At 50.9% G+C, this 23,805-nt stretch overlaps 1 protein-coding gene across 2 annotated transcripts; it reads right to left on the bottom strand.

Moving 5' to 3' along the window:
* Positions 1-564: 564 nt before the first annotated feature.
* Positions 565-22,321, bottom strand: PGM2L1 (phosphoglucomutase 2 like 1). Of its 2 annotated transcripts, XM_058824939.1 has the most exons (14): positions 22,070-22,321; positions 15,107-15,274; positions 11,916-12,022; positions 10,046-10,130; positions 9,398-9,481; positions 7,445-7,638; positions 6,596-6,785; positions 6,330-6,427; positions 5,427-5,607; positions 3,822-3,915; positions 3,290-3,419; positions 2,708-2,897; positions 2,386-2,519; positions 565-1,542 (listed from the first exon to the last, which is right to left on the bottom strand). In XM_058824939.1, the coding sequence occupies exons 1-14, from the start codon at positions 22,178-22,180 to the stop codon at positions 1,440-1,442; spliced, it is 1,869 nt and encodes a 622-aa protein (XP_058680922.1). In that variant the 5' UTR covers positions 22,181-22,321; the 3' UTR covers positions 565-1,439. The 2 variants fall into 2 exon arrangements, with proteins under 2 accessions (XP_058680922.1, XP_058680923.1); XM_058824940.1 differs by lacking the exons at positions 6,330-6,427; positions 6,596-6,785.
* Positions 22,322-23,805: the final 1,484 nt, after the last annotated feature.

Here is a 23,805-nt window from a genome sequence, read left to right as displayed (position 1 = left end):
ACACTGAAACACTTCTCCACGGACATAGTGCAAAGCTGCTGGCAGCAGGGAACGCCCGACCCTCGGGGCTCTCTGAGCCACGGAGAGGCAGCACACCAACCCACCCTTGGCATGCAGCAGAGGGAGGATCGCTGTGGGGAGGCAGCAACAGCGGCAGAACAACAGCTCCAACTCCAGGGCACCCTGGGCTCTTCTGCCATCACCCCACACAGACCAAACCCAGCTCTGAATTGCTGCTGCTTCTCTTCGCTTGCTGCAGTGACAGCAGGGAGCTTCCAGGACCAGCTCCCCTGCGCCAAACAGGGCCTTTATTGCCCAAAACCCAATATAACCACAGAGAGAACTTGAGTATCGGTTTGGGTGGTATTTTTGGAAAACGTGATTACAAGTCCCACTTGCTATTTGAGCAAAGGGAGGAAATAAATGAGAGAAGCTGTTGAAAATTCACCCTTGAATAACAGTATTTGCAAAGTGCTATTCTAACAAATTACCTGACAGGACATGACAAAAAAAAAAAAAAATTAAGAAGTCACAATTTAGTAACTGTGTTAGTCTTATCTTCACTTTCTTCCTTGTTTTTTTTTTTTTGGTTGGGTTTTGTTTTTTTTTAATACACAGACAATATAAATACAGGCCAGCAAAAACCAAAAAGTCACTGACTAGCATTTAAATCAAGTAATGAATACAGAAAATCAAGAAAGCTTAAGGCCCTGCAGAGATGTGTGACAAAAAGTAGCTAACACAGAGCCTGCAGTAGCCAGAAGGGGCAATTTTACCAAGGAATGACCAAGTTCCTGCTCCTTTGGAAGCCTTGGAAAGGCACCAGGCAATTCCAACCCCAAGCTGCAGCTGTTGCCACTATTGTTTCACTGCCAATTATTTTAAGACACACACAGGAAAGCTACAATGCCCAAGAACACCTTTACCAACAGAAGAACTCTTAACTAGATGAAAAATGCCAACCATTTGCCTACACAAGAAATGCTGAGCTCTGCTTAGATGCTTTTGGAAGTGCAGACCTGTGAGGAAGGTCTCAGAGCTGCAGGGAAGCAGCAGCCTTTGCTGTCAGTGTGGAGCGATCACTCCTTTAAAACTTTAAAACCTTTTCTCACACACAAAAAGAGCTGTTTCAGGTACCTGAACGGAGTTTAAGACAAGATGTGGCAGCTGAGCTCAGCTGCCTCAAAGGTACCCGGGCAGTTCATTTGCATTGGCGTGGGTTAATTAAACTTTTGGTCAAAAGGACTGAAAACTGCAACAATAAATCCCACCCTTTCCTCTGACCTCCTCTCCTTGTCCCAGTTTGGTGAAAAGCCTGACAAAAGAAAGCTTCTTCTGCACAGAAAAAGAACGCAGCTGTTTGAAACACACACACAGACACAGAGATGGGACTGGTTCTGGTCCTGGGTCCTTTGTTCCAAGCCTCCCCTGGCCGGGCTCTAGGCAGAGCGCCAGGTCAGCCCGTTCTTGGCAGGCTCCAGGAAATCCTCAATCAGAGCCTCTATCAGCTTCTGCAGCTCTCCTTCCAGCACACTTCTGTCACTGCAGGAGAGAACAGGCCCGGGTCAGAGGGCTGGCAAATGCCCACAATTAAATAAACAAACAAACAAACAGTGAGACCCGATGGGGATGGACTTGCTCTGCTGTGTTTCCCACCTCTCCAGGTGTGGAGATTCCTGCTTTAACAAGCTCCTTTCCAGCAGGATTATCGTGGCTTGGGCTGGAAGGGACTGGAAAAGATGGTGCCCAGAGCCCTCTAGTGGCCTTTTTCTCCTTTAATGAAATTAATTTCAATTATGCTGCGATAATCAGGTGGTGAGGCCTGGGCACAGGTTGCCCATGGCAGCCCCACGCCAGGAGTGTCCTAGGCCCAGCTGGAGCAACCTGGGATGGTGGAAGGGGCCCACAGCAGAGGGGTGGAACAAGATGGTCTTGAAGGTCCCTTCCAACACAAGCCATTCCGTGATTCCATAATCATGAAGAGGAGGTTTCTGTGCTGTAAACACACGCTGGATTCCCCCCAGTTTTAAACTGGAGGTGGCTCAGCCCAGGTGAACAACACCCGGTTGTTCTCCCACAGCTCAGGGTGACACAGCAGATTCCCAAAGGCAGTGGGAGCCCACCTGGCTGCAAACACAACCCCAGCAGAGAGAGAACAGCCTGGATGTGACGCTCTGGTCCCACTGACAAGGTGAGGGCTGGTCACAGGCTGGACTCTGACCTCAGAGAGCTCTCCTAGCCTGAACAATTCCGTGATTTTGTCACCTGAGCACTTGTTAACCCTACGTAACGGGGGAACCGGGTTTGTTAGAGAACCCTGCTGCAGCAGAGGCTGAGCCCCCTCCCGGTGTGCTGCTGAGGGCAGCAGCAGGCTGGCACACTGACCTGTGCCCGGGCAGAGCACACATCTCAGCGTAGTACTTGATCTTGGGCTCGGTGCCGCTCGTGCGCAGCGTGGCCACGCAGCCGTTCTGGAAGGTGAACGTGATCATCTGGCTGCTCTTGCTCACTGGCAGCACCTGCAACACAGCAGCAGCCCCTCAGTGCCCCTGCAGCAGCCCCTGGGGGCTCAGGAGCCGCAGCAGCACCAAGCTCAGAGAGTGAACAGCAGCCTGTGTGTCAGAGTAAGCACCGCGTCCCACACCTGCCCCTCCCCGTGCACTTGGGTCTGTGCACCCCTGCCCTGCACAAACACCCTGTAACTCACAGACTTGTGGTTCAGCTGGCTGCTGTCATAGCCCGTGGTGATGTCCCTGACGTGCAGGATGCCGTAAGCCCCACAGCTCTTGGGGTACGACTCGGGGCCCTCAAAGCTCCTCAGCCTCTCAAATATCTTCTTGATGGTGGCAGGGTCGTAGCACAGGAAATAGGAGGTCTTGGAGATGTGATACCCGTACCTGCAAGCACATTGATGCTCTCATTGTGACATTCAGAGGGGTTTGGCTCTTTTGTACCCAAAAGATCTCAGTACAGGGCTTAATTCTGACAAACAGCACCCTTGTTTTATTGCTGGGAGTGCATCCCTAGCCATTCCTGCTCTGGTACAGACCCCTCCTGGCACTGGGAGCCCATTCTGTGTCCTGTCCCAAATCCCTCTCCAGCCCTCCTGGAACCCCTTGTGACATCTGCACTAATGATGGGCTATAACCCATCCTACCCCCAAAACAACTTCCAATGTGAAAACATCTGAGGGACACAAACATTTACTCCTATTTAAATAAATATTCCTTAGAGGATTCCCGGCTCCAGAACAGCAGAGTAGAATATTCTAATGAAAACCACCACTCACATTTCAAAAATGTCAACGAGTTTCTGTGCCAGGGTCAGGCCCTGGCTCTGCAGGTAAGTTGCCATTTCTGCAATGACCACTGCTGCACTCACTCCATCCTTATCCAGCACTGATGTGCCACACATGAAGCCTAGGAAGAAAAAAGGGACGGTGGGAAAAGAACCTGACAGGTTATCACTCTGATTTACCTGACTGAAGCTCTAACCTTTGATCCTGCAAAGGGAAATTGGCCAGGACATGAAGGCTGCTTTATTGCTGCTTAGGCAGCAGAAATCTAATGATTTCTCATCTAATCTAATGATTTTGGGGGTTAGAGGGCTGGAAAGATAAGCAAACACCAGAATCAGCAAGTCAGGTACAATTTATAATGGGAGTAGGCAAGTCAATTTGGTGAGAGCACAATATCAATGCTATTAGCTATTAGGATAAAAATACACTTTCTGTGTGGTTTATTTCACAGGTAAGATCAGTCCCTCCTAGTCACACTCCCCCCTCAGTTCTCAGCAGTTTAAAGGGATACCAGCACTCATACCAATAGACTCCTCAAATGCAAAGAGAACTTCTTTTCCATTGTCTAGGAGATCCTTCACTCTGCTTCCAATCCATTTAAAACCAGGGAGTGTTTCCTAAAAAAGGGGGGGAAAAAAAGAGGGCTTAAAATACCTATTTACAATTTAGATTCAATTCAAATAAAGTAAAGCCACTGTTCAGTTCAGACTAAAAAAAAAAAAAAAGACCAAAAAAAACCACCAAAACACCAAAGAGAAAATATAACAATATATTTTGAATTTTAGGGTCAATGGGAAAGACTGCTGCAGAGTCAAAACACTGAAGCTTAAGGATGGTTTTTCTGATTTTTTTCAAGTGATTTCCTTAAATTTAAATCTAATTAATTGACCAGCAGAATAGGGACAGTAAAGAAGCATCAGACAAGTCGTATCTTCAGTTTATGAGGAGTCCAAGGCAAAGAGCCACTGGGAAGGATTTCCCTAGTGGATACTCAAGTAGGACACAAGTACCAGACCAAGGGAAAAGTGTGTCAGGGGCTGTGGTGCTCAGATCACATCAGATCATCTGTGCTGCTCACCAGATGAGACACAGTTATTCAGGAGGAAAAGCCACAGAAATATAAAAGTAACACTTTTAGCTGTTGGCAGGGGAGAGCGCTGCTCTGGTGGTGTTTACATAAATCATGCAAAAGCAGCCAAAAGCTTGGAAACAGCTTTCTTGGAGAGAAGGAAGTTGCAAATAAAAAGGAAGGGCAGCTTTTAGAGAAGGACAAGAGGTTCTGTAAATTCCTAGCTTCTCTTTTTCTTTCAGTCAAGTATGTCATTTTTCAATTAAAAAACCCAAAACAAACAGTATTTTAGAGAGAGAACCAAACCCAGTACAGGGAACTGACATTCACCATGATTATCTGGCCAGTCACTCAAAATGGTTTTCAGAGTTTCTTTCAATTTTAAATTCCTCATTTTTTGGCAAAACATTTATTCCTATTGCACATGGATTTAATTAAGAAGTGTATAAACAAGGTCTGTCCCTTTGTATGTTTGTGCTGTGATTTCAGGCACTTACCTCTCTTCTGGCTAACACCCAACAGAAATCAGATTTAATTTGGATGCAGGAGCTGAACTGTCAGTCTGGGGAGAGCACCCCCAGTTTATTTTTCAGCAAGTTCTTCACAAAGCTGTGCATTAAAGGTCTGAACACAGGAGTTCCTCTGCCTGAAGCAAACCCAAAATCAAAACCCACTGGCAGAGGGCACCTGAAGGGCCACTGTGTAACCTCCAACTGCTCCTTACAAACCCATCAACACTCAGAGGGAGCAGGGCAGGCTGGACAAATCCCCTTCTCTCACACAGCAGGATTTTGGACAACCACAGCTAAGGCATTCCTGTTATCTGCAATCCAGGTGTTCATTCGTGTCCCTGGGACTGAGCTTTGCCCACACTGATCCCCCAGTCCCAGAACAGTGAGGAGACTGAAATCAGGCTCGTGTGGGTGCAACAACACCCTCTGCAAGCTGGAATCCCTCCCAACTCACAGCCAGAAGCCTGGATGTCCCCTGCCCGCTTTTCACCCCGTGAGGCCACCAGCAGGGCTTGGATGGGGACAGCCCCACAGCACCCACGCTCACCTCAAAGTGAAACCCCTCTTTCAGTGCAATCGCCCTCAGGATCTTGGAGGAGACCGTGGTTGCCAGCATGTAGACATTGCTCACGTCAGCGTCCTGGGGGCACTTCTCCTTCCAGCAGGAGAACATCCACCAGCCAAACAGGGCCGCCAGCTCATTGCCCGTGAACACCTTCCAGCTGCCGCTGTGGGGAGAGCCAAGGGAGGGCTGCTGAGGGCACTCGACACCCCGAGAGGCAGCGTGAGGAATTCTGCAGCCCTCAACACGGGATGTGAGCACAGCACTGCCAAGCTGCTCCAGGCAAAGCCACCCTACTGACAGACTCCACAGCTAGCACACCTCAAGGGTTTGCAAGGCCAAAGAGAGCCCCAGGGTCTGCTCTCTGGGCGACCCAGCAGCAGGAGAGCAGTCTAAGCAACCTGAGCACTGCAGGCAGGGCCTGCTCAGCCTTTACTTACACAGCCATCACAACTGGGGCCTGTTAGTGGGAGGAAAGTAATTCCTGTTCAATATGAACAAGCAGGGGAAAGCAAAGCATTAAAATTAAAAAAAAAAAACAAACAAAAAAGCCCATTCCACCAAAAAAGCCCATGACAACCACCAAGGAAGGCAGGGCTGATATAAATGAAAACACAGCAAGCAAAATGATTTTACTGCCTTCAGTAACCACCCACTCAGTTTTCAGCTCAGCTTTGTTTGGCCATTTACCATTACACCATTAAGAATTTAATCTACTCTTTGCTGGGTCAATTGACTTAAAACACATTTGGAGCAGTACCAAAGGACAAAACTAGAAGGAAAAAGGAAAAGAGTGGATTGAAGGCCTGTGCCTGGCAATTTGGGGATGTTCTGTGACTGCCACCACCTTTTCTGCAGGGAGACACAAGAGAGGGTCCCACCACTCACTTGTCCTGCCGCTCTGCCACTGCCAGCCTATCTGCATCTGGATCAGTGGCCACCACTACTCTGGCACCTTCTTTCTCTGCCAGCCTCAGTGACAGCTCCTGGGGGGAGAAGGAGGGACAAAAAAACCAAAATGTAGGAGTAAATAAACCCACAGCCTTCCAACTTACATCTACAAGAAAAATCCCCCCATGGATTTATTTCCCCCTGTTCTCTCCCTCAGATTGTTTTCTCCCCAGAGAAATCAGGTGAATTAGAAACCAGCATACCAGCACAGACTCTCCTTCCTCAGGATTGGGGCACTTGACCGTGGAGAAGTCGGGGTCGGGGTCCTTCTGCTCGGGCACTGGGATGGGGGGCTGGAAGCCGAAGGCTCTGAAGGCCATCTGCACGTAGTCATGGCCCACGCCGTGGAAAGAGGTGTGCACAAACTTCAAACTGCTCTGCACATTCAGCTCCCTGCGGGGGAAACACAGCTCCAGCAGGAGCCCTGAGCTCCCCAACAACACTGCTTTCATGAGGGAGGGCAAAGCAAACCGCAGTTCCTCTGTGTACTGCCCTGCTGATTGCTGCATTAATTTCAAAGCAATCACAGAAAGTGCTTATGTTGCGCTAGAAATCGCTGGGTTAAAGCTGCTTCTCCTGGAAGATGAAGTATTTACCTTCTGCTGAGACAGATCAAAGTCTCCCAAGAATAAACTGTTGATTTCTACATCAAACTCAAGCTCTTCCACCACCTTAAAAAGTTATTCCAGCTCTGCTTCAAGCCATCCATCCTCCTCCTTTCATTCTCATCCTCTGCCCCACCTAACCTTCAGACTGAATCTATTTATACATGTGCACCTCACTTTTACTCTGAATCACCACATTTTATTCAGCACTGTCATAGCACATTCACTTGCATCCAATGGTTTTCACGGGGATGTTTCACAGTACCTTAATTCCCAAAGGCAGATTATTCTCATTATTATTCTCAACCAAAAGGTTTAACCCTGAGGATGGTGACCCTTGAATTTTATGACACCTCAGAAAACACAGGGAAGTCTGTCTGCAGTCAGTTTTCGCACATGCAACCCAGAGCTTACTTAAAAACACAACTTTTTTGCTTTATACCATACCTATGATAGCAGATCTTGGTCAGGTCCTCCATGTAGCTGTCACAGATTTTCTTCAGAGGATCCTGCCTGAGGGGACTGGTGTCCACCAGGTTTTCGTTCCAAGAGCCATTCCATGGCTCCACACACTCTTCTATGCATTTTATAATCTCCTTATCGTGAGGAGAGGTGATCTGTGCTCCATTTTCCCAGTAAACCTGGGGTAAGAGGAAGGAAAACAAGACACAGTTTATTTGCAAAGATTATTAACCTGATAAATTCTTTGAGCTGCAGGATTCCACCTACTTTGTGCCTAAGCCATACAGAGGATTCAGCATCAGACTGGCTCGATTCTCAAGACATTTGGAGTCATCCAGCATGAACCTCTGAGCTCACAACTGATAAATGGAGCTAACACAGCAACACAACTCTTCTCACAAAAGCTGGTGTTGAACTATCACAGCTGAAATATCAGGATGTGAGAAACCAAAACCATGCACTTGTATGTGGGAGTGCTGTGCACACTGTAACAGAGGGAAAACACCACCTTGCCCAAGGCTGGCATTCCTCTGGAGAGAGGAACACAGCCTGGGTTTGAACCCAGAGCAGAGCAGATAAGCAGCGTGCCAAGGTCTGTGTTTTCCCACAGCTGAACAGCCCTAATCTCTCAGCTGCAAACACCCTCCAGAGTGGAAACTCCATATCTAACCCCAGCTGTAATAAAGCCTTTGTTACAGACTCAGAGGCCACTTTTCCCACAGTCTGCTGCCAACAGCCTGGCTGGGCTCACAGGGCAGGCTCTGCTCCATCATCTGCCTCTGCCTCCTCACCTCTGCGTCTGCCACCTCCAGCTGGCATTGCCCAAAGCCTTCAGAACCATGAAACCCACATGGGAAACTGGCAAAGATGAAACAGCTCTTGGGAAAGACTAGGAAATACACCAGGAGCATGGCAAAAATCAAACCAGGAAACACACCAGGGTCATGGCACAAATAAACCCGGAAATACACCAGGAGCATGGCAAAAATCAACCAGGAAACACACCAGGGTCCTGGCAAAAGCAAACCAGGAAACACACCAGGATCATGGCAAAAATACACCAGGAAACACACCAGGGTCCTGGCAAAAGCAAACTGCTGTTCACTTCTTTGTGAACTGATGATATGTTTGCAAACTCCCGGTATGTTTGTATCAGAAGACACAAACATCAAATTGCTTCTTGACAAATGGAGCACCTGGGAAATGCCTGTGGCTTCTCTCCTCACTCACTGCTCCGGCTCAGCACAAACAAAGGCTGGTGAAGAACTACTCAATCTGTTCTAGGGAAGGCAAGAGCAGCTCAAGCACCCCCAGCACCTCTCTCTGCCTTCCCTCACATTGCCATCACTCACTGACCTGCCCAGGGCTTCTAGAATGCTCAGCTGAAGTTGAGAGTTTGGTTCAGCTTCTTATAGAGCTGAGGAAGGACATGCTCAGTTAAAACACTGCACCTGCTATTGTGGATGGTTTTACTGTCCCAAGCTTGCCAAGGGAAGCCACCCACCCCTCTGCAGTGCCCAGAACACCAATAAAACCAACGCTCCTGTGTTTTATTGATCCACTCTTCAATCATCCCCACCTTCAGCACAGTGCCCTGCTGTGTGCACGGATCCACCTCAGCTCTGGCTTAGTTAAAGTGAGTTCTAAGCCCCAGCAGCAAGCACACAAAGTGCTGGGGCACTTCTTCAGCTGCTGGTTAGGCTCTGTGCAATGTCACTGCAGATTGATGCCCAAGACACACAAACTGTGTGCCCTTATCTCTCACCACAGACCAGTGTGTCAGCCTGTGGAAGGATGAGTTATTTCACATGACTTATCCTTCCAATGGGCACACACACACAGGGGGAGCCCTGGCACACCCCAGAGGGTTCCAGGGCCGGGCTGGAGCAGCCTGGGCTAGGGGAAGGTGTCCCTGGCCGGGCTCCAGGGCTCGCTCACCTTGTAGCCGTTGTCCTCCTTGCGGTTGTGGGAGGCTGTGATCATGACCCCCGCCACGGCCCCCAGCTGCTGCACGGCGTAGGGCTGCAAGGGAAGCAGGGACAGCTCAGCCCAGCCCTGCCACGGCACCCCGGGGGCCCCAGCCCTGCCCCAGCCCAGCTGGAGCAGCAGCACGAGGCCGGCGCTAACGCCGCTCCATGAAAACCTTCTTTACATCAATTACCAAACGCAACCCTTCACTGGCCACCCGACAGCCTGCACTCAGATTGTGCAGCCCCTGGACACAGAACACTGGGATTCACAGAAAGGCTTGCTGGAAAACCAGTCACAGGTTTCTGCAGGCATTCCAGTCCATCCCCTCAAAGCAAGGACACACAGCACGCTCATGGAATGCAAGCAAGGATTTAAAGCCATGCCAGGAAAAGCTGCTGTGACCACAAGAGCCTGGTTTTGAGGCATTAAAAGCAGAGGCACTGAGGAATTTGGTGACATCCTTGTTACAGCCTCCTTGGGGAGCCAGGTGTGCCAAGCAGCCTCTATTTTTCTGTTAAATCACAGAATTTAAGAAAACTGCTAGCTCTCTTCTTCAGTAAATTCCAATACTCCCATAACTGCGTGGTGCAACAATGGGATGAGAAGGTGACTCACCACAAAGGGGGTAGGGACATAGGTGGAGAAGAAGTACACAAGCACATCCTTTGCCAGCAGGACTGCTGCAGTGAGCTTTGCAAGCCTACCAGGGGGAAAAGAAAATATCCAGTCAGCCCATCAGCCACATGGAATTCCTGCCACCTCCAGGCACTCGTTTCCTCAGGCACTCCGCTGCTTTTTGGCTTATGCCTGGAGTGGTATCCCACAAATGCACAGTGAGGGTCAGAGCTCTCAGCTGCAGAACGTGAGCCAGCACCTCCAGCTGCTGCTGGGCAGGGCAGCCCCTCAGTTAAAGCACAAATGCCACACACAGACACACAACACACATCCCTGCCCAAGGACAGGCCCAGCTCCCCAGGGAGTTCCAGACACCAGCAGCAGCAGGTTGGGAAAGGATCAGGAATCCCACACAGAGCTCCTCTGCCAGCCCTGCCCAGCAGCTCCACACCATGCCCAGGAAGCAGAGATACTCCTAAAAAATATCCCTGCAAAGCAGCACCCCTCACTCCAGAGTGTTTAGGAACAGTGCCCAGGGTTCTAAACCTCGCTTTGTTATAAACTTGCCCTTTCAAGCACCAGGGAGGCTCCTTCTCTCCCAGGTGACTGACACCAAACCTCTTTTGCACAGCTCAGGAGGTAAAGGGAAGTCTCAGAGGCAAAACAGGAGATATCAAATGGCGCAAGCTCACCTTGCTCTCACAGACAGGCATTAACACTGACTCCCCTCTCTCCATCCCCAGCAAGCCAAGTCTCTCTAACTCAGAATTCCCCTGCAGCACCCGCCAAAAGCCACCTGGGACCACCTGGAAGGGCCTGAGAGCTCAGCTGGGAGCTGCAGCCCCTGGAATCCTGCTTGGTGAATTCCACACAGCTGGGTGACCTGCCATCCCCCAGGCCCTGCTGCCACAGTGCTGGGAAAGCACTGGGAGTGTTCCTTTGGGGGAGCTCAGCTGGATTCCAGCTCTGGGGATGGCAGGAACACACAGTCAGGAGCTGAGGTGCTGCTTGGGTGTGTGAAACACCTCTGAGACCATCCAGGCTCAATAGGAACACCACTCCTGCACCTCCCCGTTTTCAGCCTGGGGAAAATGGGACACGCACATCCCAGGGGAGAGGAGACTCACTGCACCCTGAGCTCTACTGCTCCAGGGACTCCTTCACCCCCAAAACGTTAAACACCACTACATTTAAAAAGGAAAAGAACTGCTAGCTACAACAATAACTAAAATAATTAACTCCTTCTTACTGATAGACTAATGAGCTACTAGCTTGGCTTTTTGCACAGCATGCCATCACCCACGTGGGTTTTGCTCCCCAGTGACAAGGGATTGTGATTCCTTAGAGAACTCAGGAAGCAGTTTGCTCCCCTTTCCCTGCAAGGAGCACAGTGTGCCACTGCTGGAAGTCCACATTTCAGCATCCCAGGTAAAATCCCCTCAAAGTGAGAACACACAGGGTTACAGCAGGCTGCAGGTGGAATTGCCCTCCCCAAGCAAGCTTAAACCAGGCGTGAGATTCCAGAGAATGAGAGTGTAAAAAGTGCATTAATACCCAGGGGTTTCCACCTGCATGTTCACACTCTGAATTTACCTTCATGTTTCAATTTCTCCCCGGCATATTAAGGCTAATGTTCTTGTGCATTTAATCTGTAAATTCCCTGGTGGAGAGCAAGCAGCCTTACACTCCTCCTGAGCTGGCAAACAAAGGATTTAGTGCCAGCCTCTCCTCATTACTGATCCAATGGAAAAGGGAGAGGGGAGAGTGTGCCCAGCTCATCCCAAACCAAAAGACAAAGTGCTGACAGGACAGAAAGCATTCAAAGCCACAATTTCATTTCTAGTCTTGCAGATGTAATCAATACTCATACTTCTTACTGCTGCAGTTGCTGGTGACCTGACCTCGTGTGTCATATCCAACAACAAAGCCCCTCTGCTTAAAGTCTGAAAAGTTCCTCTCCAGGTACGTGTAGATCCCCTGGAGAAAACAAAAAAACAGGAGAAAAGGAGAATTAGCTGGGCTGCAGCACACACAAACACTGAAGGTGATCTTGCACAAAGGATGGATCATGTCAGCAGGCAAGACACAGCTCAAACACATCAATATATTCACAAAATTATTCCAATGATATTCACAAAAGCAGCAGTGGTTTTGCCCCAGTGGCCACTGAAACAAAGCAAGTCGTTTGAATGGTGCAGCTCTGGGGGCTGTGATCGCCCGCCGCAGCCACCTGGACCCAAAACGGAGCCCTCAACACACCAAGGGCTCACCCTGCCAAAGCTCCCTCCCACAGCCGCAAGGAGAGGAGACAGCAGTGGGGAAAACGCTTCAAGTTGACTTGAGCAATCTGAATAACGCCTAAAGACACGAGCAGCACATCTCCTATAGCAGACCCTTTATTTAGGCTAAGATTATGAAGGAAAACAGGAAAAACAGGAAAAAATGTCTTCACTTTCTGCTACGGAGCAGCTTGCTCAAAATCAGCCCCTGAAGCTCAGCCCCAGAGCGCACAGCTCAAGTTAGCAAGCCCCAAAGGACTGAATTATCCAAACATTGTTATGACAGCTGCAGGAAACAAAAGTAAATCATTAAAAGCCAGTGAGGAAGTGAATGCAGAGCCTCTCCACTGCCCAAGCCCTCTGCCTGAGCTCACACCAATCCTCCTCCAGGTGCCCCGAGGGCAGCTTGGCATTCCAGCACCTCTGGGGTTAACTCCTCTCCTGGGAAAGCTCCTCAATTTAAAGAATTTCTATTTCCCTTTATCAAGACTCGGGTTTTGATAGTGTCCCTAATTGCTTCAGCTGTTAAACCCCCAGCACTTCTAAAGGAGGCACAAGTGCATCTGGTGGCGATAATTAACGGCTCATTAGCAGGTGTCAGCACTCAGATCTAAGCCAGAATTCTCCTCAGGTGCCTCAAGTGCCACAATTGCCTCTCCCACGGCGTGGTTCAGGTGATTTCCTGATGCAGAATCCATGGAAAAGAGCAGGATCTGGTCCCACATCTACAGCATGGCCTGTCCCAAATGCTCAAGTTCAAAAGAGGTGAGGGAACAGTGATGGTATCAAGAATAAAACAAAGATTTTTGGTTGATGAAATCCAGAGGGTTAGGAACAGCTTCATGAAGCCCAGCATTCACATTTTTCATCTTTTACCTTTAGCTTTGCTTTTTAAGCAGCAGGAAACTCCTTGATGCAAAGCTGGCTGGTTTTGTCACTGATCACTGACAGGTTCCTTTCCCACTAATAAAAGCACCTGGACATGCATCAAAGCAGGAGAAAAGCCAGGGAATCAGGGCTTTACGTGGAGTTTAAAACTTGCAATTTTCAGCAGAGTCCTCAGCAAGTGCTGAATATTCTGTGCCTTCCTGGACCTGACTTTTCACAATATCAACATAATCAAATCAAGTGAAGATCAAATGAAAAAAAAAAAAAAAAAAGCAAATGAAAGGAAAAACAGCTCAAATGAAGGACACAGAACACTCGTGCAACTTCACCACAGCTTATTTTAACTGCAGGAAGTATTAATTACAAGTCTGATATTTGACTGGCCAGTTATTCCTGTCGCAGGCAAGGGCAAGCGCAGAGCCAGGGCTGCCCATGCCCACAGCAGGACTGCTCCTGCCCTCACCTCTCAAAGTGCCCACAAAAGGCTGAAACGTGCTGCAGTTTACTCCAGAAACCGCAGAAAGCTCCAACCCACCCCCAGAGCCACGTGCCCCAGCCCATTAGCCCTGCAGCTCTAATGAACACCCAAAACAGCAGCTGTGCACAGGGAGCACAGGCACCACCCCGGGCTGCAGCTCCCAAGAACCAGCAGTGCCACCAAGCCGAGCCTGCCAGCACGCTCCCTGCCCAGAAAAAGGGAATTCTCCTCCCTCTGTGCCAGGAGCCTGGCTCAGCCAGCAGCACCCAAACCCCACAGCAGGGAAATCGCCCCAAAACCCCCTCTGCTGCCAGGGACACAGGGGCTGCTTCTCTGAGCAGCCTGGCTGCCTTTAACCACCCCACCCCTGGCTACAGAACACCGACTTTAATTAAATCCCTTTCACCACCCATTGCCTCCAGAGGCCAGCTGGAGCTGCTGATGCCCCTGCAGCCTCTGTGGCAGAGCAGGCTGGCACACCTGGAGCAGCAGGGGAGGAATCACCATCCCAGGGTGTGTCCAGCTTGCGGGTCACACACCTAAAGGAGGCCTTTGGTTAGGGCCAAGGAGATCCTGCAGAGCAGAACCAGCGGAGGGAAGGCTGGGATCCAAAGCAGCACTTGGACACAAAGCCTCCAAAACATCACTGGAATTTGGCCTCTCCACGAGAGCGTGGGCTCCAGCTGGACAGCTCACACAACAGAATGGCAAGCAGCTTTGGGGAGCCCCAGCTGCTCCGAGTTCCAAGCACAGCCCTCTACCCCAGGCCAACAGAAATTGTCATTTCAGTCACATGTCCTGAGGGAGGGGAGAGCATCAGCCTGCAAAGAGAAACCAGCTGAAAAGTTCAGGTGCACAGTACTAAATGAGAGGTTTTACCAATCTTTGCTAAACCATGTCATAAACTACCTTTGATTATTCTTTTTATAGAAACGGAGTGTATCTGTCAAAACAGGAAAAATTCAGAAGTTTTGTCATAACAAACATTTTATTGGTTTCCCAAGCACAAGTGTTCCAAATACCCCAGCCCGTTCTATTTTCAACATTCAAGACTAGAGCTGGGCACAAACTGTTTATGTCATTTACTCAGCCCACAGCTTGTGCCGAAAACAAAAGGACAGCCTTGTTTGGTTGGGGCTTCGCCTCTTTCCTTTGGGTTACTTTCACCGCCTTGTTTTTGTAGTATAATATATAAACACAAGTATTTACATATTAAATATATAAATATATCCTATGAGCTTAGGGCAGCTCCTAAGATGTCCAGCTTCAGGGCCGTGAGGCCAAACTCCAGCCCAGCCCAAGCTCTCCACCCGCCTCATCCGCTCTGAGCCTTCCACGCCTGCCCCGGCCGCAGCATCCCGGCAGGATCCCAGCTGACCCCCGGCTCAGGGCCCCCCAGGGCCGTGCCCAGCTCACCTGCGTGGACTGGATGACGGTGAGGTCGTTGATGTAGCAGAAGCCCGCGCCCATGGCCGAGCGCAGCCCGGCCGTGCCGAAGCTCAGGCGGCAGCACAGGCGCTGGCGCAGCTCCCGGTGCTTCCCGTCCCGCAGCAGGCTCTCGATCTGCTCCCTCGTCCTCGGGTTCTGCAACAGACACCCAGGCATGCCCCAGTTAGGGCTCAGCTGTGCGTCACCATCGGCTCCAGGTGACTCCTAGGGCAAACCCCTCCTGCCCTGTAAATGCACCGGCCTCCGCCCTAACTCACTTCCCCCATTATTCCCACATTATCCTTATTAACAAAGGATTCAGGAGCTCCTGCTGCCACCGATGCGGCTGTCTGGTCACCAGGACGCCTCCCAGCCCCTCTGTGTGAGGAGCAGAGCCTTTGGAACTGTTTATCCCAAGGCACATAACACAATTCCATTCCTGATCTTTGCCCCCGGAGGATGGACAAAAACCCAAACCTCGAAGCAGCATTTCCTTCCTCCCCACCCACAGGAAACAGGCACAGTAAAACCCTAGAAAACATAGGATGGCGTTGGCTGGAAGGGACCTTGGAGACCAGACCATTCCATGGGCAGGGACACCTGGCACTGGGCCAGGCTCCTGAGCCCCTCTGGGGTGGACGGGCTGGGCTCTCACCCACTGATCGCCCTGCTCAGGCACATCTCCCTAAACCCACGGCCCCAGCACAGCTCTGCACAGCTCTGCTGTTGGTTCCTCAGCCACCCAGCTCACACTGAATCCATCTGGCCACCAAGCAACCCAGATCCCACCCATGGCAGTGCTCACACAGCTGGACAACAGCACCTGCAGAGGGGAAAACAGTGCTCTGGAGGCACAAGGTGCCACTGACATGTTTTATAAAACCCTTCCACTAGGATCCTTCTCCTGAGAAGCTGGGAAGCTTCAGCTTCTCCCTGTTTTGCTGCTTTGCAATGTGATTTGGAGAACTGTTAACCCAGCATGTGAATTGTTTTGGCTCAATGACCAATGGCAGCCACCTGTGTCGAGGCTGTGAGCAGCCACAAGATTTCACTATTATTTTCCTTTCTAAGTTTCTGATGTATCCTTTCTCTTTCTTTTAATATAACATATCATAAAACAATAAATCAGCCCTCTGAAACATGGAGTTAAGATTCTCATCCCTTCCCTCGTCCTGGGGACCCTCAATCACCACCCCACAAGAGCCCCTCCAGAGCAGAGCTGTCCCGAGCAGGGTGGCAAGGAAAGGTCAGAAAAGGCAGATGGCATCTGCAGGGCAGGGCTGAAGCCGCCCTGACATTTAAATCAGGGGTCAGGCAGCACTGGGAAGCACACTCCAGGGGGAGGCTCTGCAGGAGGAAAAACAATCCATAAAATGCATTGAGAAATCTGAAATTATTTCTGCAGCTTGACAGCACACCCTGAACACTAGACATGTGAATTTCAAACAACTTTTTGTTTATTATTTTTGTATCTGCGTGCTCCGAAATAAAAGGCAAGGCATTATTGTCCAGGCTCCTGGATGGGCTGGCAACCCGAGCAAGGCATTGCTCACCACACAGCCCAAAAACAAACCACAGCAATGGGGCACAACAGCCACCAAACTGCAGAGTGAAAGCGTCTCCCTCAGCTGTTCACAGGCAGCCAGCCAGAACGCAAATGACTGATGTGAAAAGAGTCTGAGGGGCAGGAGCATTGAAAACCTCGTTTCACAGCAGCACAGGGCATGGCGTGTCTTTAAAACACAGTTATTAAATTACACAGCATCCTCTGCAGCTCCTGAGGGCACACCGCACTGCTCCCCTGCACAAACGGCACAGGAATCATCACACATCCCACAGCTCACGGGGCTCTGCAAAACTCAGGCAATGCTCCAGCCACAGCACAAACATTCCTTTTAAAAACAGGTTAACAAGCATTTCTGACTGAAGCTACCTAATTTCCTAAGGAACAAAATCCCAGCCTGGCATCCCCTTTACTCCTTCCCAGCTGCTCCATCCCAGCCTGGCACCACCTTTACTCCTTCCCAGCTGCTCCATCCCAGCCTGGCACCACCTTTACTCCTTCCCAGCTGCTCCATCCCAGCCTGGCACCACCTTTACTCCTTTCCCAGCCTGGCATCCCCTTTACTCCTTCCCAGCTGCTTTACCCCAGCCTGGCACCACCTTTACTCCTTTCCCAGCCTGGCACCACCTTTACTCCTTCCCAGCTGCTCCATCCCAGCCTGGCATCACCTTTATTCCTTCCCAGCTGCTCCATCCCAGCCTGGCATCCCCTTTACTCCTTTCCCAGCTGCTTTACCCCAGCCTGGCATCCCCTTTACTCCTTTCCCAGCTGCCCAGCCTGCCCTTTCCCCCAGGCTGGAGTGTCACGGGCAGATTTCCCTTCTTGCAACACCCAGCCTGGCTCTGAGCACCGTCTGCCCCCCGACCTGGGAATTCCACAACCCTGCTGGCACTTAACCCCACTGCAAAGCCCCAGAAATCCCAAAAACACCCCAAAAACAGGGGTTCTGCTGGTTTGCTTGGCAGTTTTGACATCAGGGCATAGGGCTCACGGGGGATTTTGTGATGGCTCCTCTTCCCAAGAGCAAAAAAGAAAAGTTCCTTAGAGATTTTAGGCCAAATTCACACCTTCAAACCACACCATCAGCACCAGAATTTCTGCAGAAAATCCAGACATTTGTTTATTTGATCACCTTCCTCAAACACTAGGTATACTTCAACTTCATGATAGGTGTATAAATAAACACATGACACCTCTCTAATAGACATATATATGTACACAATAAATCTAGGCTACCTAATAGAAAGGTGTATATAATAAATGGTACCAAACCAATCTAAACATGTATATAATAAATTACACCAAACCAATATAAAGGTGCATATAATAAATAAATTATACTGACCAATACATGTATATAACTAAATGATACTGACCTAATATAAATGTGTCTATAATAAATTAATAATCCTGAACCAATATAAATGTGTATATAATAAATAAATGATACCGACCCAATATAAATGTGTATATAGTAACTGAATGATACTGACATAATATAAATGTATATACGGTAACTAAATATGATATATAGTAACTAAATTATACATAATATGATATGTATTGTTATATATAATAACTAAATTAAAACAAATTATATTATATGTTAGATAGATATGATGAGATATTATATATGATCATACACATGAGATCAAATTATATATTATCATATATAATCCATATCGTATAACAATATAATAAATTATATTATATATATTATTATATATAACTAAATTATGCTGACCCAACAGAAACGTGTATTTAATAATTAAACTAAATGGATCCAATATAAAGGTATATATAATAACTAAATTATACCAACCCAATATAAATTAATATCTAATAAATAAATTACACCGACCCAATATAAATTAGTAAAAAATAAATTATACTGACCCAATCTACATAATGACACCTACCTAATCCATCTCCCCGGTGTCTGTAAATGTTCAGCACAGCCCACCAGGGCCAGGCCAAGGCCCCAATCAGGAGCCACCAGCTCCCTGTGGAAAAGGCTGCTGGCCTTGTCCAGCTGCAGCAGGAGGGGGCAGATAAGGGACAGTGGCCCTGGGAACACACCCTGCGGGGGCACACAGGGACAGCAGCACTGCCTCTCTTGGGGTTTCTGGGTGTTTGGGGTTTTTGGGTGAGCTGGCTGTGCCACAGGGCATCCCTGCTCCTTGTCCCTGCAGGTCCCCCAGCAGCCCTGGCCTGGATTGTTTACATCATTTAAATTACTTAAATTATTACTAATTATTATTATTAAATTATTTAAATTATTATTAAATTATTTAAATTATCACATTATATGTAAAAAAACAGCTATTTATAGGAAGTCACTGCCAGAAGCAGAGCTCTGGGGTCACAACCTGCAGGAGACTCTGCAGCACATTCCAGAAAGGTCTGAAGTACTATTAAGCAAAAGGAAAAAAAATATATATATATTCTCTGCCATGTACTGCACAGTCACGTGCTGGGGCAAAAACCACACTTTTTGTGGCTCACCAGGGTCCAACACTTGGAAGAAGCAGAGAAGTAAGGACAGGGGCATTAATGAGTATGTCTTATGGCTCCTTCACACCTAATCATGTTAATCACCTGCACTTAGCACCAGAGTTCGGTTTCCAAGGTGATACCCTGTCAGAACAATTTACTACTCACAGCAATTTTGTTTTGTTTTGCACACTCTATGCATGTACAACTGAAGGAAGGGGGAAAGCCTCAAGCTGGTTTGAGCTTGAATGAATTTTTCTGAGGCCTCCATTTTTTCAATGTTATCCTTAAAAATTTACTTAGAAGTCTTAATAAGCAAAAATATTGCAAGGCAAAGGGCTGGAGCAAGTTACTGGCCTCAAGCTATTGACTATCAAGTCACTTTCCTCTTGGAAAGCATCTCCAAAGCCACAAAAACTACAGGAACACCCCAGAAGCACCTTATCAGCAAGGAGGAACCCTCCACTGGGAAAACGACGCTGAGCCGTGAATTAGGCAATGCAGGGAGCATGCAGTGAGAGGGGCCTGCCCAAACAGCTCCTGGGTCAGAATTCCAGGTTTTCCTCCCATGGGGAGCTCCAGCTGAGCCTTCAGGAGCCCAAGGCTCTGCAGGTACCCAGGTGTGCCCGGAGCAGCCTGACACAGCCCAGACGCCCTCAGGAATCCCGAGGCACACCTGGAGGTGCAAATCGGAAAATCAGGACGTGGAATCAAAGGAATTACAGGGAGAAAGGGGAGAGCAATGCCCAGTTTTTGGCATCCTTCACCAAGGAGGGCTGCACAGGAGCTCTGCCTCCTCTGAGCACCAACACCCAAACCTCAGAGCACGGCCCTGGTAATTAATTACAGGCAGCAATTCCCAATTAAGCCGCAGGGCAGGAGCCTCCCCCAGCTGGGAACAGAGTGCATAATAGATTTTTCCTTTATCAGGGCACCAAAATCGCTGCAGTTCAGGAAGCTGGGGGTGCAAAGGGGGGCTCAAGGCTGTGGTGGGCACTCTGCAGCAATCCCTGCTCCTGCCACATTCCCTGGCCTCCCACACCCCGGGGAAGTTCACACGTGTTTAGGGAAGGCAAAACAACCCGATAAAAGCAGCCAAAGCCTTTCAGTGCACTCACGAGACGTTATAATAATAAAATATTTACCGGGGTTCACGCCGGGTTATCACACGTGTTATCAGGAATGCTATTTCCTCCCTGCCCTCCTTCCCTCCCCCGGATATTTCCACAGCAGCAGCAGCTCTGGGGGCAGGAGGTGCCGATGGCACCTGTTAATTTCTGCAGGGCTGGGAGGAATAAACCGCATTGCCAGGAGGAATAAACCACATGGCCAGGAGGAATACACCACATGGCCAGGAGGAATACACCACATGGCCAGGAGGAATACACCACATGGCCAGGAGGAATACACCACATGGCCAGGAGGAATACACCACATGGCCAGGAGGAATACACCACATGGCCAGGAGGAATACACCACATGGCCAGGAGGAATACACCACATGGCCAGGAGGAATACACCACATGGCCAGGAGGAATACACCACATGGCCAGGAGGAATACACCACATGGCCAGGAGGAATACACCACATGGCCAGGAGGAATACACCACATGGCCAGGAGGAATACACCACATGGCCAGGAGGAATACACCACATGGCCAGGAGGAATACACCACATGGCCAGGAGGAATACACCACATGGCCAGGAGGAATACACCACATGGCCAGGAGGAATACACCACATGGCCAGGAGGAATACACCACATGGCCAGGAGGAATACACCACATGGCCAGGAGGAATACACCACATGGCCAGGAGGAATACACCACATGGCCAGGAGGAATACACCACATGGCCAGGAGGAATACACCACATGGCCAGGAGGAATACACCACATGGCCAGGAGGAATACACCACATGGCCAGGAGGAACAGACCCCACGTTTCCAGGCAGGAGAGAGCTCCATCCTCTCAGAGCCATCAGGTGGCACCTGCCTGCAGCCCTCCCCCTTTGATCCTGGCAGGGCGAGGCTGGAGAGGAAACAGAGCCAACGCCGCCCGCTGTGGCTGACAAAAATAAAGGCAAAAGGGGCTCAGGAGAGAGAAAGCTAAAATAAAAATGAAGGAAAAGCAGCCAGAAGCCCAAAGCCCTGGTGCACTGGCAGCTCACCCTCCCCCAGCATCAAGGTATTTATTTAAAGCACAGGCCACGGCGGTTGGACAAACCAGCCGGAAAAAACCCTCAGAAAACCCAACGTAACCCTTTCAACCACAGGACAGGCAAACACCCTCCAACACCACACTGTTACCATGGCTTGGGTGGTTTAATCTGAATTAACCGAGCCTGCAGTGCTCCTGACAAGAAAAGGGGAATGCCAGAACCTGGCTGTGCCTTTCCCGGGGAAAACACACTCACACCGCATTTTAACCAGCTGCTGATCCATGCCCAGCCCGAGGAGGAGCAGGTGGGGCAGGTGCAGTGCTCCAGGTGTGGGGAGATCGCCATCCATCCCCCTCCCTGCCCAGGTGAGCACCAGGCAGTGCTCCAGGCGTGGGGATGGCACCATCCATCCACCCCCAGCTCCATCCATGCTCAGGTGAGCACCACGATGGCACCACCCCTGCTCAGGTAAGCATCAGGACGGCACCATCCCCATGCCCATCCCTGCCCAGGTGAGTGCCAGGCAGCGCTCCAGGTGCGGGGATGGCACCATCCATCGCCATCCCTGCCCAGGTGAGCACCGGGATGACCCAACCCCTGCCCAGGTGAGCACCGGGCGGTGCCGCAGGTACCCGGACACCCCAGCCGTGCCCATCCCGGAGCCGGGGCCGCGCTGTGCCCGGCCGGGCGGTGTCACCGCTGTCGCTGTCACCGCTGTCGCCGCTCGCCCACCTTGTCCCAGCTGAGCCACTGCCACACGGCCTTGTCCAGCTGCGCGTCCCCGGTGCTGCGGGACACCAGCACGTTGGAGTTCACGTCCCCGGGCGCGCCGCTGTCGCCCATGGTGGCGGCGGCGAGGAGGAGGAAGAGGAGGATGAGGACGGAGAAGGTGCCGCTCCTTCACTCCGCCGCCGCGCCGCGCATCGCCCGTGGAACCAAGAGAGGCGGAGGAGGCCGAGGGGCGGGTGGGGCGCCCAGGGCTCGGCTTTTATCGCTGCCGGCGCCGATTAACGGGAGCAACGGCGACTAACGGGAGCGCCCGCCCCCGCCCCGCCCCGCCCGCCCCGGCCGCGCCCCGCCGCGCGGCACCACGGGAAATGCAGTCCCCGCGCTGCGCAGGGCACGGCGGGGCGCGTCGCGGGAACTACAACTCCCGGCAGCCTCCGCGAGCGGCACGGCCAACGGGGGCCGCAGGTTCGCGTCCCGCCTCCGCCGCGGGGCGAAAACAACGCCCCGAAAATGTCCCCTGTGTGCGGTCTGTGCCCTGCTCCCGCCGACCGGCACTGCCCGGCCCCAGGGACGGCTGCAGCCTTGCCCGGGACCGCCCTGCAGCGCCCGCAGCGTCCGGCGCTCCCCCGGCAGGGCAGCGGATAGCGAGCTGCCCTGGGGGCGCGCCGCTCGCTGAGAAGCGATTCCAGATGGCATTTCCACAGCCATAAGTGGGGATCACAGCCCTCCCCGGCGGCACCAGCTCCAATTGCACTGCCTGACACTGAGCAGCAGGCTCGGAGGGACCACATCCCGCTGGGCATCTTCATCTGAGCATCCTCATCCTGCAGAGCATCATCATCCTGCTGGGCATCCTCGTCCGACACAGCATCTCACCCCACAGAGCGTCCCAATCCCACAGAGCGTCCCAGTCCCACAGCATGTCCTGGTTGAGGTTGCCATAGTGACAGCAGGCACTGCACGGGGATAGAATCATGGAATCACAGATGGCTTTGGCTGAAAAAACCTTAAAGCTCATTTCATTCCCATCCCCTGCCATGGGCAGGGACACCTCCCGCTGGCCCAGGGTGTCCTAGCCCCAGTGTCCATCCTGGCCCTGGGCACTGCCAGGCATCCAGGGCCAAAGAATTCCTCCTAACCTCCCATCTAAATCCATTCTCTCTTGGTTTGAGGCAGACTTGTCCTGAGCCCTTGTACAAAGTCTCTCTTCCCTCCAGGTGCTGCAGGGCCACACTCAGCTCACCCTGGAGCTCCTCTAGCCCGGCCTGAGCAATCCCCATCCTCAGCCTTTCCAGCAGAGCTGCTCCGTCCCTCTGCTCACCCTGGAGACCCCGCTGGGCTCTCTCCAGGTGCTGCTGCTGTGTCCCCAGGGCTGCAGGTGGGCTCTCACTGGGCTCAGGGGCTCAGGGACACAATCCCCCTGTCCTGCTGCCACCAGGAGCGCTGGGGCACACCTCAGCATCAGAGGCAGGTGTCTCCCACCCCATCAGCATCCTCAGGGCTGTCCCACACCCAAACCCAGCGCACAGCACTGGGACCAGCCCCGTGATGGGAGCAAGTCACTGGTCTCAAGCAGTAGATCTCAAACCTCAGCAGTTTTGGCAATTTTCACCATTTATTCATTTATTCCACACGCTGCAGCACCAGCCCGGAGCTCCAGAGTCATCCCAGCTACTTTTCCAGCACTCCCGGTCTCTCCAGGCTGTGCAGGGTGTCAGCAACAGATCCCTATGAGTTCT

The sequence above is a fragment of the Ammospiza caudacuta genome, chromosome 2, assembly GCF_027887145.1.
Source record: "Ammospiza caudacuta isolate bAmmCau1 chromosome 2, bAmmCau1.pri, whole genome shotgun sequence".
NCBI classification, from domain to species: Eukaryota; Metazoa; Chordata; class Aves; order Passeriformes; family Passerellidae; genus Ammospiza; species Ammospiza caudacuta.
This window is presented reverse-complemented; position numbering and strand designations above follow the sequence as displayed.